This window comes from Rhinopithecus roxellana, chromosome 1, assembly GCF_007565055.1.
Source record: "Rhinopithecus roxellana isolate Shanxi Qingling chromosome 1, ASM756505v1, whole genome shotgun sequence".
Classification (NCBI taxonomy): Eukaryota; Metazoa; Chordata; class Mammalia; order Primates; family Cercopithecidae; genus Rhinopithecus; species Rhinopithecus roxellana.
The window spans coordinates 125,147,076-125,166,272 of record NC_044549.1 but is presented as its reverse complement, the minus strand read 5'-3'; the positions used below and the strand labels follow the sequence as shown (position 1 = coordinate 125,166,272).

Sequence of the window (19,197 nt, the reverse complement as noted above, 5' to 3'; positions counted from 1 at the left end):
CTTCTCTGCATTTCTATTTTTGTGCTTCTATAAGAACAACAGTCTCTGTCCTACTCTCTCCTATGGTAGGGACTCTGTGAGGCTCACAGGAGGTAACAAATGTGGAAGTGTGTTGACATACATACTCAGCTTTACGATACTGAGTGTTCCTACAATCACTGTGAGTTTTCTCATGACTGTGGGAGGGCAGGCAAATAATCTGCAAACTTTATTAAGAAGACTCTGATCCAGAAAATATAAAAATAAACTTGCAGTCCTTTGACCCTGGTCTCCTACCTCTGATTTAATCAAAGCAGCTCTGGCTGCCCTCTCCTTCATTCTTCTATCCCTGTAGCTTTGTCTACCAGACTGAATACTTGGAAACTCATTTCAATGAGATTTTTAGAAAAAACCCAGGATGGCCTCATGTTTCCGTGTTCAATCTGCTCTTTAATGCCCCATCCTGGGGCTGCAGCTTGGGTATAACTGAGACTGTGAAAGCCACATTTCCATAATAGGATTCCATAGGTAGGAAGAAGCTATATATGGCAATGGATTACATTTCCTTGCTTAGCACCTCATCAAATCAGAACTGAGCTGCCTTAAAAAATGTATAAACAACTTGTAGAGTCTTGTAGAGTTTTAGTGATTTATTTCCACATTAAGAACTCAATTCTTTGAAAAAAAATTTGGACAAGGCAGTTTTGCAGCTGCAACATGCTACAATTGACATCTAAAGGGAGTGGCAAAAAGTGTAAGAGGTGGAATGTAGAAATCAAGGCGGGGCGAAAGCCTTACAAAGTTCAAACTCAGAAGAGAGGGGGAAATGAACAGTGTTATCTGATATCCACTTGAAGTTAAATAATGGATAAATAAGAACACATGTGAAAGTACGATATAAGTATGAAGTTTAACAAAGCTTTATCATTTTAAATCTCTGGATCTTAGTTTCTTAATTTTTAAGTTCCCAGCTTACCACAATTTGGTGTTAAAGATACCCTGGGCAAATAAAATTAAGTACACATTTCTCAACTATTACTTCTTACAGTCTTTGAGGAATGTGTTAAAGAGGAAGGGGCTATAGGGGTCCTAAAGCTTCAGAGACATAGGGCAAGGTTAGCCGTAGGTTGAGAGGGACTCAGGATGAGTCTTACATGAGCTGTCTTGCTTTTAACTACAAGGAAAGTGGGAAGGGAGTTCCCTCTGGTATTTTGTTGGTAAGTGGTTTGCTCTACATGCTGAGATAAGATGATTTTTCCAGGGAACTATTAAAAGAAAAAAAGGTAGAGCAAAATCTCTCGATTGCACTGCCAGTTTGGCTTAGTTATCTCATCCTTCCTTCTGGCAAGAATCAGCAAGCTTTTTTTGTAAAATGCCAGACAACAAGTATCTTAGGATTTGCAGGTCAAACAGTCTCTGTTGCTACTCCTCAGCTCTGCTGTTGTAGCACAAAAGCACCCACAGACATAACGATAATATGTAAACAAATGAGTATGGTTCAGTTCCAATAAAACTTTTATTTTGGACATTGAAATTTGAATTCCATATAATGTTTGTGTTCATATGTTGTAAAATATTATTCTTCTTTTGATTTCTTTTTTGACTGTTTGTATGGCTTATGGGCCATACTGGTGGGTCACAGTTTGCTAACCCTTGCTATGGTCATATACCAGGCAATGGCTTTCTTCAGAGCAGCAAAATCTTTTGGTAGGTAAATGGCTCTTCAGAAGTTAGGCTTTGACAAGGACGTCACAGTGCTGAGAAAGCAGAATGCTGCCCTTCCTCCCTCAGCTGTAATACTGGGGGCACAGTGTAGTTGCTCAATAGATCCTTCTCGCATTGTTTGGGCCGTATGCTTAACAAATGGTGAAAACTGTGCCAAATACGCAGACAGCTTATATTACAGTGGTGAAAAGTTTGCACTCTGGAACCTGACATGTTTGGTTTGAATTTTGGTTCTATCACTTACTCTCGGAGTGACCTTGGGCAAGTTATTTAATCTGTGACTCAGTTTTTTTTCATTTTTACAATAATGGTTTTGGAGAATAAATGAGAAAAACTATATAAAGCATTCAGCACAGGCCTTAATAAATGACAACTGTTAAGGATATTAACTACTGAAAGCATGAGACCTAGTTTTGCCCCATATCCTATACGATCTTGCAACAAAGGGATACTAAAAATAACTGGGACTTTTTTTGGGGGGTCCCTAGTTTGCCCTAAGTAAAAATTTCCAGGAATCTTGAGGCTAACTTTAAAGCATGGAGTCTGGACCTAACAGTGGCTGCTTACAGCCAGGTCATGGTAGGACTTCCCTTTCAATTTTCTTTCTGCCTATGACAGCATCTACAGCAGGATATTAGCTCAGTCCTATGATAATTCGGGTGATTCAGTTCTAGTGGATATTAGTTGCCAGCTACTAACCCTGAAGGCAAAAGCAAACAGGCTGAAAGAAAGAACAGGCTCTGGTCAGGACTAATTAGATTGTTGCTGACAATTAAAAATTCATCTCAGAGGAGTGGTGACCCCATCATACCATCTTGAGATAGAAAAACCAGTTGTCTGTGAGCTTGTCTTTCAGATCCATAGCCAGGGAAAGGTTCCAGTTTGCCAAGCACATTTTTAGTTCTCAGTTGAAAATAAATCCCTGCTCTCTGCTCCACTGCCTGCCATCTCCTTTGCAAAGCTGGCCCCATTAGGGAGGGCCTGGCTCCATGAGGGTCACATTTATATAGGCTGTGTTCTGCCTCACAGCCCACACACTAAGGACAGGGAGGGGCACATCTCTAGGGCCCAAAGATTTGTGACAGGAATGAGAGATATGCCTCCTAAGGAGGGAGAAGAAAGCAAAGACTACTGCAGAAGGAGGCAAAGAATGCTTATCCAATTATGCTTGAATAGTGGGATGGAGAGTGTTTTTGCTGGTAGTAGACCTGGGCAGGAACAGTTCCAACCTTGAATTTTAGTCCTCTCCATCGGTAATGTTGTCAGCCATGAGGACCGTCTGGTATCCAAAGGTCTGTGATTCTTAACCATGGTTGTACAAAGAATCAACAGGAGAGCTTTGAAAAAATACTGATGCCTGGGTCTCAACCCAGACCATTGATTATTTGGGGATGGACCCAGACATCCTTATGTGTATATGTTAAAAGCTATGTATATGTTTAAAATATACCCATAGGTATATGTTAAAAGCTCCTAGATGTTTCTTGCAGCCAAGACTGAGAGCCCCTGACCTTGGTTACCCAAGGCCCAACCCCAACTGCTCCAAGGGAGCGGGTTGCACTTGGGTTACTATTGTCTAAGAAAGATCAATCTCCATTTGGCAATGACCCTGTCAATGAAATATGTATATGTGCATGTACATAGGTATATGCACACACTGTGTATACCTATGTGTAGCTGAGTGAACAAATTCATACTCGGTCTCTAGGGCAAGAGAAGGTAATGTGGTGACCTTACCAAATGAATATACTGGTATATTGAGGTTGAGGTCTCACTGCCACCCTTGACCTAGGCTGTTATGTCCCATTCTATGATCTCAGTCCTGGCTGCTTCTATCTGCAGATAAACAAGCCTTACAGGAACCTGCATATGGAGGCTCGGATGGAGGGGATGAGCACAGAGCTTCTGGGACTAACAAGAAGACTGAACCTGCCTGGAGTAGTGGAGGAGGGAAGTGAGTTGGAGAGGAGGGACAAGAACTAGAGCTCCTGGGTGTCCGAGGACTCGACGGACTCCGAGAGTCTGGCCACCACTCGGGTCAGGGCCCTGTTCTCAGCCTGCAGTTGCTCGTTCATCTGCTTCAAGGTTTGAATCTGTTTTAGCTGGTGGAGGTTCTGTAGAGAGTGAGACATGAAAAGGACAGACAGACAAGACAGAGAGAGACAAGACAGACCAGAGGAGAGAAAAGTAGGACAAAGAAATCATGTGACTTTTTGTTTTTGTTTTTAGTTTGCATGCAAGAAAGGAAATGAGAAAGGTAGCAGTCATGGAGCAAATGGGGGGCAGGTGGAAGGATGATGGAGAAAAGCAACAGGGAAGGAGAGCTGTGTCTGATTCTTGGCTAAGATCTAAATAAGCCATATGAATATAACCGCCAGGTTCTCAAAAGGCACATATGGATTGCTTTTGAGAATGAAAGCCCAACATGTGGTTTGGAGCCTTCTGAACCAAATTAAAATGGTTGAGGCATAACTTCAGGGACCCTTCATCATGACTGAGATTAGAGCTGAGGACTTGGTGTGTTCTTAAATCTAGCTGCTGCCCCTTTCTCTCTCCCTTCCTCTAACCTTCCCCCCATACTCAGCTCCTCACCCTCACTTTGTTTATTTATCTGAGATAGGGTCCGACTCTGTCACATTGGCTGGAGTGCAGTGGCACAAAACTGAAACATTTGCCTCCCAGGCTTAAGCCATCTTCCCACCTCAGCCTCCTAAAGTAGCTGGGACTACAGGCATGCACCACCATACGTGGCTAATTTTTATATTTTTTGTAGAGACAGGATTTCGCCATGTAGCCCAAGCTGGTCCCAAATTCCTGAGGTCAAGCAATCCTCCTGCCTTAGCCTCCCAAAGTGCTGGCATTACAGGTATGGGCCACTGCACTTGGCCTCATTTATTTTAAAAAAATAAAACAAGGAAAAGAAAAGAGAGGCCTATTATTTAAGCACTTTTTTTTTTTTTGGCCAGGGCATGTACTGTTTAGAAGGTTAAAGTGACACATACCCAAATAAGAAAGAACTGTCAGCTCTTTGGATCGTCCTCTAACCCACTTTGTAGGAAGCTTCATTAACCCTGCTAGTTTTCCTCTGCAGTCCAGAGAGATTGTTTCAGGATCCAGTAACTGCTAACCTGTCTCTGACCTGCTATATGATTATATGCATCACTAAATTCACAGCTAACTGTGCTTTCTTTGTCTCAGTTCAAGCAGTTTGGGAGCTGCTTAAAGGTGTTCATAAACAGACTCATACTCTGGAAATTATAGCTATGCAAAAAAGCTGGAGAAATCATAAATGTCCAATGATAATGAAACTAGTTGGACCAATGTGCTAGTCCAGCCCTTTCTGTCTGTCAGTGTTGCAAATGGAACAGAATAACCAGTCCACAGACATTCTTCCTGATACCCCATATTCCATAAGACATTTAAAGACTTTAATAAATGGAATTATATCAAAGGCCTGCTGACTCTGCTACTGTCCTTCCTAAGTAGTCATCTGCACTGCCCCGAAACAGACCATCAACTTTTTGGGAGGAGAATAATGATTTTTTATGCAAATGGGGTTTCATGGATGAGGATGGACAATCCTGTGGGTTATAATGACTATAGAAAGGTGGCCAGGTATCAGAGAAAAGTCTCTCATATCTATATGATGGGAAGGATAGAAATGAAAGATTAGTGGAGTTATAGTTGTTTGGGAGTGAAGAAGCAAGAAAATGAAAGGTAGCATGAAGGGGAAAAACAGTGAAAAGGAAAAACAAGCAGAGACAAACTGCTGAATCTCTCTTTTCCCAAAGAGAAAGAATGACCACCTTGGAATAAAGGTCTAGCCAAACTGTCTCATGTAGCCGTTGGAGGGTGAGGACTGGGCAATCTTCTTTGCTCACTGTAAGCATCTTGGCCATGGTGAGGATAGAGGAGGGAGATCATGGTACAGCATATGGAAAAGATTAAAGCAATGGGCAGGGACCAAATTTAAAAACCAATGGAAAGTCCTTGGCTCTCACCCTTCTTTGATGTTGACATTGGAACAAAGCTTTCAACATAATCATTGTCAAACAATTGTCATTGTATGAAGTGGTACTTGCCTCCCAGGGAATAACATTAAAGACATGAATGATGAATGTGACTCAATCTAACAAGTGAGTATAAGCAGATCAAGGTGAAAGACTTTGGAAGTTATCAGCACGAGGGAGAGAGGCAGGAAACAATCTGGTGGAATGTTCTATAGGTAGCAGTATTGAAAACAAGGCAAGGCAAGGAGGAGAGGAGAAGGGGCAGGGCCCAGCACAGAATGGGCAAGGGCAGGGCTAAGGAGCAGGGTCAGCTAGTAATCTTTCCAAATAAAAATAAAAATTCCAGGATCAATCTAAAAGGCAATTGGTTGCTGGGTCCCTCTCATGCAAGGACCTAGGAAAGGAAGGGGAGGTCTGACAAGGAGGCTGATGCTGAATGGAGGATGCAGTAGAGAAGTAATCACATCAGATGTGGGCCAAGACCAGGTGCAGGCCTGGCACAGCTCACATTGACATGCACACCCGTCAGAAGTTGGCATATAATCCTACTCCAATCCAGGATCTGGGTGGAGCTTCTCCTGACGAGAATTCATAAATACTTACCTTTCCAATAAAAGTCAAGAAAGACACAACACACCTCATAACCACAGAGCCACATATACAACTGGGTTAGCCCATCTCATGGTTCCCCCATTTCACCTGGCCTTTGTACTTTATTTGGTAGAGTTAGAAAAACAGGACTGAAGTCACTTTCTTTCCTTGAGTAATCTACTGTATTTTTAAGGGTTCACTGGAGATCAGCCCCCTCTAATGTTCCCTACTGATTGCTCCAAGGAGGTTTGAGCATCTGTACAAAATGAACATGCAACAAGCATGACCAACTGGCCCCAAGCTCTACTGGGTCCCAGTTCAGCAAGAAAGTCACCTGTACCTTTGGCTGCCTAGTACAGAGAGATTTTGGCCATTAATCACTCTAGCAATCACTCTAGCAATCACCATAAATCATAGTCTGAATGAAGAGCTTGACAGCTAAACAAGCATTTTCTTAGACTCATTTAGGGCCAGTCATACCAATTTTACATTTATATATCTGTGTCTTTGGAGGTTTTGCCTTCAAGTAGGTACAGACAGAAACATAAAACTGGTGAGATGCAAAGGCACGAATGCTTCTCCCCCTTAGTCCTCTAGGGGGTGCTGGACGAGCTGCAAATCTGGCATTGGGCTTTGATTTGAGCAGTGTTTAGGGGCTTTAGAGTTTACAGGCATTTCTTCTTCATTTGGCTCTGTAATGGATAATGAAGAATAATGGACACTGACTGACTGAATCAGTAAATGTTTTAACTAAAAAAAAATCAGTCTTGGCTGGGCATGGTGGCTCACGCCTGTAATCACAACACTTTGGGAGGCCGAGGCAGGTGGATCACCTGAGCTCAGGAGTTCGATACCACCTAGGGCAACATGGTGAAACCCTGTTCTACTAAAAATACAAAAAAATTAACTGGGTGTGGTGGCACACACCTCTAGTCCCAGCTCCTTGGGAGGCTGAGGCAGGAGAATTGCTTGAGCAATTGAATCTGCCTAGAGGCAAAGGTTGCAGTAAGCTGACACTGCACCACTGCACTCAGGTTTGGGTTACAGAGTGAGGCTCCATCTCAAAAATAAATAAATAAACAAAAATAAAAAGGAAAAAAAAATCAGTCTCAAAACAGCTTACCTATTGGTTTGGGGACTAAACATTCATGATCTGGCTCCACTTGATAATTTAAACAATTGATTTTAGAGTTGCTGGCAAATGGCTTATGGCTGGGGAGAGCAAACACTTTCATATGTTATAATCTCTTGAGGAAACGAAATAACTCATGATCTAGTTGAGGAAATCATAGACTGATAGTATAAAGAGACAGAGAAAAAATGTAAGCCTTTCTCAACCTACAGAATTGAGAGCAACTAGAACCACTGAAGGGGCTTCCATAATTCCCAATTTAGAATTGGAATATAAATAAGAAAGGGCCTCAATTTCTCTAATTTGACCACTTTCTGGATTATTGTGTGTGGGTCTGCTTGGATATGACACAGAGCCCCATGACTGGTGGGTGGAGGCTGGCTTTGGGCTCCCAGGTACTCCTTGGAAGGCTCCAGCTTTGGCCTCAATTACATGCTACAGATCAGCATTTAGGCCATTTCTTAATAAGAAACACTGACAGCTGCCTAACAGCAGAGTACAGATGGTATAACTCAGGAGGTTTCAAAAATGGAGAAGCCTCCATGCAACAAGGAGCTGTGGATATTCACTCATGAAGAAACGGTTAGCTCAGCTGGGTGTGGCGGCATGTGCCTGTAGTCCCAGCTACTCGGCAGGATGAGATGGATCGTTTGAGCCCAGGAGTTTAAGTCCAGGGCAACACAGCGAGACTCCATCTCTCAAAAATTAAAAAAGAACTGGTTATCTCTAATAAGTCACTGCTCTAAGTGGGAGAGAATACTTCTGTGTGGTAGTAAGGTGTGTTTGGAAAAAATCTCAAGATGGAGAAGTTTAGGTGCTAGGGCATACTGTTCACCATTTCAGGAGAATCAATTACTTATGATTTCTATTTCTTGCTGCTTTGAATCAACTTGGAAGATTTAAAATGTTTGAGATACAAGCAGGTATTGCTTACAATTCTATGTGAATGTTACAGTTACAGCCTTGGGATAGTGGTAGGAAATGCAGGGGCAAGGCTCGGGATTTCTCCTTCATTCTGGAATCACAGAGTAACAGGATTGATTATGAGCACTGGATCTGGTGTAAACTAAAACCTCAACAGATCTTAAAAAGTTTTTTTTTTCAATAAATAACCAATTTATTTAGGCCACTGGAACAATAAACGTCTCTCCCAAATTGCATACTAGGGATGCTTGCTCATAGAAAGACATTTGGGGATCTGCCTAATACTATCCCAGTGCTTCGGCTTCCCAGCTGAAGGAACCTGTCTCACCAAATGAATGCTTGGCATCATGTATCTGGTAAAATAAGATGCCTGAAGAAAGAAAAATGCTGAGCAGGTGCTGATTATGGGTATGTGGCATCATGCATTGCAGGAATCAGATGTTTCAAAATCATCTCCAGGTGGCTACCCTGACCAGCTCTATATTCCCTGCAGCTCTGTATCCATCTTCCCCCTTTCACCCTCCTCCCCTCCCACTGCTCCACTGCCTCCCATGGCAGCAAATTGACTCCTTTGGGTAGATTTCCAGTTCTTAGCACTCAAAACTGCCCAGGATGGCAGTTGTCCATTGAAGTGGCTAATGGAGGTGATGGTCACTGCAGGACACGGTGAGGAGAGAAAGGAAAGTAGTGAGCTGTGAAGTGTATCTGGCGGCATGAGCTTACTCCAGTGGGAGAGTGCCAAGCATCCCTGAATATTTCAGAGGAAATGGACTGGGGCAGGAAATCAATATGTGAGTACATTTTTATTCTGTTGCAGAATGATTCAATCTGTGTTCTTCCCAGCAAAGGGATGGGTTGGGAGGGGCACCAGGGAGGAAAGCTTATGGCCATGCTCAGGCTTCCCCAGGCACCTAATGGGAGGCTCCCAGGGCTGGAGAACTTGTTCTAGTCTTCCCATTTACCCTCTAGAGGGCAAAGATACTGCTTGAAAAGCCTTAAAAGTTCAACTCAAATTTGTTTCAAGCCTGCCAAGATCTCTCCTTAAACCAAAGGCAGCATTTTTTCCTAGAACGCCTTTAAGGTGGCCTCAACGGATGTTGTGTGAGCTGAGAGAGCCTACAAAATGGCTGAAGAGAGATGCTCACTTTTTTACACATTATTTCTTCTTGCAGGTATTGCGTTTGTAGTGAAATCTGGAGGGGGCAGGCCTATGCTCAAATATCCAGTCTTGGCAGGCATTCAGAGAACAGGCATACAAAGAGAAAGAAAATCTCTTCATACCTTCATTTCTTCCTCCATTTCTGACATTTTGCGCTCCAAGGCTCGCCTCTCCTGTTTCGGAACAATGAGACTGTTGAACATTTATTGAATTCAGAAGGGAGTAAAAATGCTGCCTCCCAGCTGCTGTGTGATCAGCAGATTCATGGTCAAAGGTTTGTCTACTGACTCAGGCAAACCTTACTCAGGAGATCTGAGCACTATCTGATCCTGCCACTTGTGAGATGGAGCTACCTCACTGATAAAAATCACATTATCTAAATCTCCTATCATAAAATCAGTAGATATATGGAGAAGCAACTTGCTAATATGCAAATAGACCAGGACATTCAGTTACTCTGTGCAGGTGGAAGATTTCATAGAATTTCAAATGTCTGCAAGTGACTAGGGCCCTTGTTCTCTACGATCAAAAAGACATTATCTTCAGTAATGCTCTCCCTAAATTCTAGGGAAACTGCTTCTCTCATGATGGATAGCAGATGGTGAGCCGGGAAGTAGACATCATTGTCTAAGAAACAGCATCTCTCCCCCTAGTTTCTTCCCTCCCCCTGTAATTGCTCCTCTCTCACTCCATTTCTCTTTCCCAGCAACTGACTCTTGGTTTAGCCTAAACCCAATGAGGAGTTTTTGATCAGATGGGATACCAAGGAGGTTTGGTTACACGCCAAAGGAATAAAATGTAAAATTTAGCTGCTTTCCAAATTAAACAGAAAACAACAGGACAGATGGGAACATATTATATCTCTAGGGACAAATCAAAGCTAGGGTCCCTCAATAAATCTAATTGAATTTTCCCAATCCAAGAATGTAAAATCCCTGAATAATATTCTGAGTACAGTTGGGAGGAGATCAGCAATTGAACCAGAAATCCTCTCCTCAGTCAAAATGAGTGAAAGACTGTGTTGGCTCATGTTTCAAGTCGTCAGACCTAAATGGCAGAGGGTCCCACTGAAAGCTTCCTTTCTGTTCAAGGTGATGAAAAGGGTAAAGAGACCTTGGACCTGTGTATGTGTGTGTGTGTGTGTATGCAATGATTTACAGTAAACCAAAATGTTATGGGTTGTGTGTGTATGCAGCTCTGCCCACAGTCAGAACAGTATATGAGATGACTTTCCAAGGACCCTTCCCACCCTAAGGCTAAATATGTGAAAAGTACTGACCATCTGAGGAAATCAAAAGGACTAGCAATCAAATTACTGCCTAGAGTCAGACAAAAAGAATTTATCATCAAGCTGGGAATGGAATGTGGCAGAACTCCCTCCTTCTTAAGATGGACTTTTTCCATTGGCATGAACAACAAAGTGGGAGAGAGTCAGAAAGAAGAGATGAAACGGGGTGTGGGGGGGAAACAGACATGCACATACCCGTTTCTCCATCTCCAGCACTGATGATCGGTCAGAGGTCTTTTCTTGTTTCTGCTGGTGCAAATGGAAGGAAAACAGTTGTTATTTAAGTTGTCTCAGGGCCAATAGAACGCCCAGTCTAGTTCAGCTTCACTACTGGACATCTAGAAATAAACAGCAAAACTTTGGACTTTCCGTATAGCAGGGATCCCCAGCAAACAGGTTCTGATAGATCTCTAGGCCTAACATTATCACCTCTCTGAAGTTTGCAGGATTCCCTCTGGGGAGGGGAAGGCAGTAGTAGTATTCCCCGAAATTACAAAGACATTACTTACAACACACAATCTCTCTTTCTCTCTCTAGGTCTTCGATGCTAATTACAATTTTACATCTCACCATTCTTCTCCTCTCTTCATTCTATGAGTAATATCACAATCCAGAGGAAATTAAAAAAAAAAAAAAAAGGCTTTTCTTTAAAAGGCTGGCAACTCCTGAGCTTGAAAGTCTAAGGCCAATGGCACTTGCCTAAATAATCCCCTTTCCCCTCTTCTTTCTGTTTTGGGAATTGACACCATTTTTCTTTTAGAGCAGCAGTTTTCATATATGGGTGGGCTTTCAGGGGTTGTTAGGAGTCCATTCATGGCATCTGCCCTGCTTTGAACTGAGGTAGTCCAGTTTTATCTGTCTTATATATTGGGCTTCCAGATAAGGTAATTTTATTTGAATAAAAGATTTAGAATGTTTATTTTAGATCATCTTTGACTTAAATTTTGCAGAGGGGCTGAAAAGATGTAGCCTCATGGCAAAAAAACAGAATAACCTCAGATAATGATCCTTCCTTAAAAGGGGAATAAAAAACCCCTTAAGTCCCTTTTGGCCTTAGGGTCATAGAACTCACCAGAATTTCTTACATTCAGTAGACATTTAATAACTGATGGGTGATTATTTTTATTTTGCGTAGTGTTGTGCAGAGACAACATTTAAATAAATATAGAAATTATGCTGGTCTTCTTGCAGCAGTTTCTTTTTTTAAAAAAAAAAATTGGCCGGGCACGGTGGCTCAAGCCTGTAATCCCAGCACTTTGGGAGGCCGAGACGGGCGGATCACGAGGTCAGGAGATCGAGACCATCCTGGCTAACACGGTGAAACCCCGTCTCTACTAAAAAAAAAAAAAAATACAAAAAACTAGCCGGGCGAGGTGGCGGGTGCCTGTAGTCCCAGCTACTCGGGAGGCTGAGGCAGGAGAATGGCATAAACCCGGGAGGCGGAGCTTAAGTGAGCTGAGATCCGGCCACTGCACTCCAGCCTGGGCGACAGAGCGAGACTCCGTCTCAAAAAAAAAAAAAAGAAAGAAAGAAAAAAATTAAGGAATGGCCAGAACTAACAGTAAAACTCAGAATTCTGGCTCCTGTCCTGGGCTTTTGCCTTCTGTTTAGAAGGGCATGGCTGTCTGCCTTTATGTTGCATCTACTATGAAGCAGAAGGAAAATAAAAAAATGCAAAAATAGATCCTATCCTACAGCTTGTTCATATCCTCATAAGTCTTTCTTCCTAAACCTGAGGAGTTGTAGAGGTTGTGATGATTTCATGATTTTCAAGGTTTATATACACAAAGAACTAGTTTTTTTGTTTGTTCTGTTTTTAATTTTGACTCCCTTAGAGTTGGGGTGGATCTTTTATGTAAAAATATTGTGTATGTTCATGTGGTAACTGTCTCCATACAAACGTGCGAGGCTGAGAAGCCCTCCCTCCACTGTCCTGCCAAACAACTCCATTTTTGGTAAACATCAGAGACTTGGTTTGTAGCAGCACCATTTCTTCTGAATTTCAGTAACTTGTATTTGGCAAAACTAAGTATACTTTGACACACCCAGCAAAGCAGTTGGCCGGAGAGTAAATGCTTTTCCCCAGCAACTGGAAAGGTTGATTTTACATTCAATGCTCTCTGTGCAAGTCAATGTCAGCAGCTTGTTAGACTGCTCACTGTTCTAAGGCACGGGCTGGTGAAAACGCTGAGAACCCCTAAAGGTCAAGACATATGCTGTCAGAAGCTTCCGCTGAGAAGAGTGGGGAGCAGGTGAAACTGCTCTTCCTGTGGTTCCTCACATGACTGCTCCTTAATTTTCTGTAAAACAATCCTAGTAATAACTGACGAGAACCAGCGTAAGATTTGTATTTATAAACCACTGCCAATATGTGGCGCCATTCAAAATAAAAATTAGCCCGAGATTTCTTCTGAGGGTCTACTGTGAATGAGACTTTTTTTTTTTTTTTTTTTTTTTTTGCCTGGCTCAATAATGTTGGAGTGAGAAGAGACCTTAAGATTTATTCAGTCCAACCCCCTGCCCTATGGCAGGGCTATAGCTATGTGTATATTTTTCTCTTTTAGATTTAGAAACCTACTTTTCTTACTCCACAAAATCACTTTAAGCCTAGTTATTATCTATCTGTGTTGCAGTAAGTCTCAGAAATTCCCAGTAGAGCCATGTTGGGCTACTATAATCAGGAAAAAGGGGGTGGGTCTTCTACACTGACAGGCAGTTCACATTTTGCACCTGGGCAAGCCCTTCTCCAGAAAGTGAGGGTCTTGGCTGTCTTGCTGGAGCCCTACACAGCTCTGTGGGGCCATCTTCCAAGTGTTGGCATTGGCACCCTCCTGCTCATCCAATTCCAGAGGGGTTACAATAGGATGTTTAGAGGGTAATCAACACCCCTGCCCTCCAAACTCCATGTATTTGGTACCGTACAACTCTAGCATTTTAGTCTTTGCTTTTGGATAGTCAGTCATATTGCCAGAATGACTAGCCACCTCTGGTTTTCATTTCAAGCCTTCCTGGTAAAGATTACTTCAGTTCAGCTTTCAAAATTCTAAGTCCCCAGGCATTCCAGAAGGGAAATAACTTAATAGGTTTCCTGATAACTCAGCAATAACCTAAGGTAGTGCTTGATTTAGCTTTCAGCTACAGAGTTTGTTTCACTGGTGATGAGGTTATTACCTCCAGCATCCTCTAAAGCATCATCTAATTAAATCAAACCTGGCAGTGAGAGGAAATAGTTTATGAGTCTTTCTGCCACTAATATTCCTTATTTGTAGGCTGAAAAAGAGTGACGGCTTGGGGAGACAACATATGCTACAGAATCTTTGCTTTGGGACTTAATCCTCTGTTGTGGCACCACCTTTGCCCTTGATTTGTTATATGGCCTAAGCAAACCACTTACTTCTCTAGGTTTAATTTGTTACCTCTCTGCCCTAGGTTTAATAGTGTCTTGCTTATCTCTCTCCAAGAGGTGAAGTGTAGATAAACTGAACTGAAACATAATGAACAGGACAAGAGGAACTGTCTAGGACTAGCTTTGTAGTACTGGTTTATGCTTTTCTACTAATAAATAAGTAGATGATGATCCATAGTATTAATTATTAGCATTCAGACCATCAGGAATTGTTCACTGAATTATCAGTTTTCCATTTTAAGTTCACTGATTGAAACCTAAAATCAAATTAGAATCTAAGAAGCTTCTATCTCATTGCCCATGAGAAGGCCCGATCTTGACTCTATCTTACTTCTTGTCCCTTAGATCCCTAGTCCAGTTTGCTTCCTTACATCAACCCTTGGTTCCCATCTTTTTTCTTCTTCTTCCCTCTTACCTGGGTCACCTTCTCAAGCTTGGATTTTATATCTGCTAGCTCTAGCTGGGCTTCCTGAAGTTTTGTTTTCAGTTTTTGATTTTCAGTCAGAGCACTCTCATAGAGCTAGAGGAGGGGGAAAAAGAGGGTCAGGGTTCATGTTAGAACTCACACCATTTCATCACATGAGAATTCCCAGGGCTCTGTGCCCCAAGCCACCACTATATGGTAGATAGAGAAGATGAAGGAAGTAGGGAGCAGAGTACATTCAGCCAGTTAGTCTCTTGCTTTTTCAAAGTGATGAACAGAAAGAGAATGATGACGCTCCAACTTCAATAATGTTAATATTTGGGGGAAAAAACAGTCATTATATTTTATCCTATGGGACATTTTCATTGCTTAAAAGAGCAATGAGAAACAGAATTATTTTTTTGGAACCAGCCTACTGTGTATATTGATTTTAGTCAAGTTCTGCTTAACAAAACATTAACAGAATAAGCACTCTTTATTCCCTTTTGAAACAGGGTCTTGCTCTGTCATCCAGGCTGGAGTGCAGTAGCACGATCACCCCTCACTGCAGCCTTGAACAATCAGGCTCAAGCAATCCTCCTACCTTAGCCTCCTGAGTAGCTGGGGCTACAGGCACGAGCCACCATGCCCAGCTAATTTTTCTATTTTTTGTAGAGATGGGGGACTCACTATGTTGCCTAGGCTGGTCTCGAACTCCTGGGCTCAAGTGATCATCCCGCCTCACCCTCCCAATGTGCTGGGATTACAGGCATGAACCACCATGCCCATCCTAAATATTTTCTTTACAAAAATATTTTTTCCTGGTATCTCAAACACCTGAAAGGGAAGGTTTTTAAGTCTACTCTTGGAGCTAGGTACTATTCTACGAGAACAAAGGAAATAAACTGTAAAGTGATAATGATTTTCTTTTTCTTTTTTTTACTAACACAAAGTAGTATGTAGTTGATATTCACAGGACCTTATTAGAAGCATATATTTGTTAAAAATAACAGTCTACCAAATGATTCTCAGGGGTTCAGAGAGACAGAGTTAGGTTTTTCACCCTTTTTATATTCTTAATTTCTTACTTTTCCCTATACTTCTAAATATCTGATTCTAACTATATACTTACTGCACTAAAAGCAATATATGGCTGGGCATGGTGGCTCACGTCTGTAATCCCAGCACTTTGGGATGCTGAGGTGGGAAGATTGCTTGTGGCCAGGAATTCAAGACCAGTCTGGGCAATATAGTGAGACCCAATCTCCATAAAAAATAAAAAATGTAGCCGTGTGTGGTGGCATGGCTATAGTTCTAGCTATGTGGGAGGCTATGGTAGGAGGACCTTATGAATCCAGGAGTTTGAGAGGGCAGTTAGCTATGATGGCACCACTGCACTTCAGCCTGGATAACAATGAGACCTTGTCTCAAAAAAAACCCAAAAAACCAAAACTAAAACACCTCAATATATGAAGGAGTCTTTATCTAGCTTTTTGGAGAGGTGAAGTAAACCCAGAAAACTGCAAGGAATTATTATTACTTAAGTGCCTTTTCTTCTGCTTATTCAGAGCTATGGGAATTTTTCTGGGTGTGGTGGAGGAAGGCTGAGAGGTTTATATGTCACCCAAGAACCAGAAAATTGAATAAAGACCCTACTTTTTTATAATCTCTGTTGCTGTCTTCTTCTACACGACTGGTCAGGGTGGCTAGACGGGCCTCCCGGGCCTCCCGACGGGCTCTTGCTGAAGCCCGGTCACCGTAAGAATCACTGGTTGTAGGATTACTACCTCCTGATTCCAACCTGTGGGAGATAATATTAAAGATAAAAATTGATTTTGAGAACAAAGTAGTTGCGGGAAGGTTATTCTCAGGGGTAGTTTGCGCCTTTTCTAAGAAGTATTTCGGAGCCCTGGCCAGAAACAACTCATAACATTCTTTCCTTCAATCTCTCTGCCAGCATTCCCAGACTTCAGGGCTAAACTGCACGAGCTTGGAGAGAGAGGCTGACCACCATTTGCCAAGAATGAAGCTTATCGAAAAATTAGTGGTTTGGACCTATGTGCTGACTTAAATCTTAGAGCTTTTCAAATTAGTTTAGCATTGAACAGCTTCCTTCAAAAGCATGCTTTTAAAAGTAAAGATTTCTTGAATTTCAATGGTTCTTGGAAAAATGATTACAATGGACTGTCAATGAATCAGAAACATATGGACTTAGAGCTGGAGGTTGAATAGGAATGAAACGGCCACTAGGGCATGGTATGTATGCCTTTAAGGTGCTCTACAGGTTTGCTGGAATCCCAAACATTTTAGGGATACCAACACAGTGCTCAAACAGCTAGTTTTCTACCATCTTATCCATATTCCACATCAAGACTGCTGTGCCTGTGATTAGAATTTCTACGTATTTTAGCAACTGAGCTCTCAGAGTTGATAGTGGTTTTATTTCCAGTATTGGTAAGTTCATTAAGGGAAGGATCTCTCAGCTGATTACCTGTTTAAGCGTACAACTATCACCCTAAATCCTTAACACTGGTTTATATTTTTCTCAGACTTTGCTCTTTCCAAATTAAAAGGCAGCACATATGAAACTGAAATCAGCCCTGTAGAGTGCCACATCCTGAACTGGGATGGTTTGAAGAGTCACAACTGTGAACATTGCATCTGATGTGTCTGTCCTGTGGTAGCTATTTGCCATAGCTGGGGGTGGGGAAGCTGAAATAAGTATTAGAAGAGATAGAGAAGCAATAAGGATGACACAGAGAAAGCAGAGGCAAAGTAATCAGCTTCTAATGACAATAGTGGTCACTTTTCACTTACAGAGATGCTAAGTCCCACATTCTTCAAAACATTTTTTTTTTTTTTTGTTAATAGAAATCTCTTTATTGAGTTTCCTGATTATAAAAGCAATATATGGTTGTAGAAAAAGTTAATACCGAAGTATCTAAAGTAGAAAGTGAAAAGGTCACCCCATAATCCTGCCTAAGAAATAACTACTTTTAACTGTTTAGTTCATATCCTTGCAGAATGTCAAGCATATAAATATGTTAAAAGTCAGATAACATATATTGTTGTCTAACTCCTCCTCCTCTCTATACTTACCACTATGATTGTAGACATCTTGCCATCTAAGTAAAAATAGATTTGCCTCATTAAAAAAAAAAAAGACTGCAGTCTTCTCCATTACATGCCTGTAAGATAATTTAACTAATCTTCTATTGATAGACACTTAAATTTTTCAAATTTTTTAGCTATTATAAACAATGCTAAAATGAGCAGACTTATCTATAAACCTTAGTGCCTTTGTCCAGTTACCTTCTTATGATAGAAATACTTCTTACAATGACAGAAATATATGTCATTAATTTTAATATTTTAAAATCATGAACAATCAATATCTTTGGTTATTTTTCCTTTTTTTTTTATTTCTGAATTGCCAATTCATAGCCTTTGTTCAGTAGAGTAATCATCTTTTTCTTATGGTAGTGGGGGAACCTCCTATAGAGTAGGGCTTTTAAAACTAATATAGGGAGCAAATATTTTTTCCCACTTCATTTTCTGTCTCTGTTTATAGTGTCTTTTACTTAGAGATTTTCAATTTTACATTATTAAATTTGATGATTTTTATCTTTATGGTATTGTCAGAGACATTTGAACCAGAGCAACTCCATATTGAATAGGGGTTTGGGTAAAATGAGGCTGAGATCTACTGGGTTGCATTCCTGGACTATTAAGGCATTTTAAGTCACAGGATGAGACAGGAGGTTGACACAAGATACAGGTCATAAAGACCTTGCTGATAAAGCAGGTTGCAGTGAAGAAGCTGGCTAAAACCCACAAAGCCAAGATGGCCGTGAGTGTCCTCTGGTCATCCTCACTGCTACACTCCCACCAACACCATGACAGTTTACAAATGCCATGGCAAAGTCAGGAAGTTACAAAATATGGCCTAAAAAGGGGAGGCATGAATATTCTACCCCTTGTTTAGCATATAAACAAGAAATAACCATAAAAATGGGCAACCAGTTGCTCTGTCTATGGAGTAGTTATTCTTTTATTCCTTTACTTTCGTAATAAACTTGCTTTTACTTTATGGACTCTCCCTGAATTCTTTCTTGCATGAGATCCAAGAACCCTCTCTTGGGGTCTGAATCAGGACCCCTTTCTGGTAACGGTATCACACTTGGAAAGGCTTTTCCTATATAAAGATTATAAAATATTCTCTTCTGCTAACTTTTATGGTAAAACACTTTTCTCTTAAAAATTGTAATCCAACTGAAATCCATCTGTTTTTGGTATTGCTGAAGGGAAGGATATAATTGCTCAAACATATAATTAACTGTCCCAATGATCACTTATTGAATAATTATTTCCTCACTGAGATGAAGTCACCTTATACATGTGATTTTTGGGGGGCTATGGATTGTGTTCCATAGGTTTCTTTGTTTATTCTTGAGCTATTGCTTCACTGTTTTAATCGGTAGTTTCACAGCATATTTTGAAGTCTATGGGAGAAAGTTTCCTTTCACAAATGGCTATTATAATACAAGAGAGTTCACAAAAGATTAACTACAGCAAAATAC

At 41.2% G+C, this 19,197-nt stretch overlaps 1 protein-coding gene across 12 annotated transcripts in view; it reads right to left on the bottom strand.

Annotated features, from left to right (window-relative positions):
- PPP1R12B (protein phosphatase 1 regulatory subunit 12B) overlaps window positions 1-19,197 on the bottom strand; it is a 242,300-nt gene that overhangs the window by 9,442 nt on the left and 213,661 nt on the right. For 5 of the 12 annotated variants that reach the window (XM_030930268.1, XM_030930289.1, XM_010378838.2 and 2 more), the window contains 4 exons: window positions 16,274-16,418; window positions 14,630-14,734; window positions 11,004-11,057; window positions 9,643-9,693 (listed from right to left, as the gene is read on the bottom strand). In XM_030930268.1, coding sequence (XP_030786128.1) covers window positions 9,643-9,693; window positions 11,004-11,057; window positions 14,630-14,734; window positions 16,274-16,418 — 355 coding nt within the window. Of the gene's footprint in view, window positions 1-295; window positions 3,819-9,642; window positions 9,694-11,003; window positions 11,058-14,629; window positions 14,735-16,273; window positions 16,419-19,197 lie in introns of those variants that run through there. The other 7 variants (XM_030930259.1, XM_010378836.2, XM_010378837.2 and 4 more) reach the window with 3 other exon arrangements.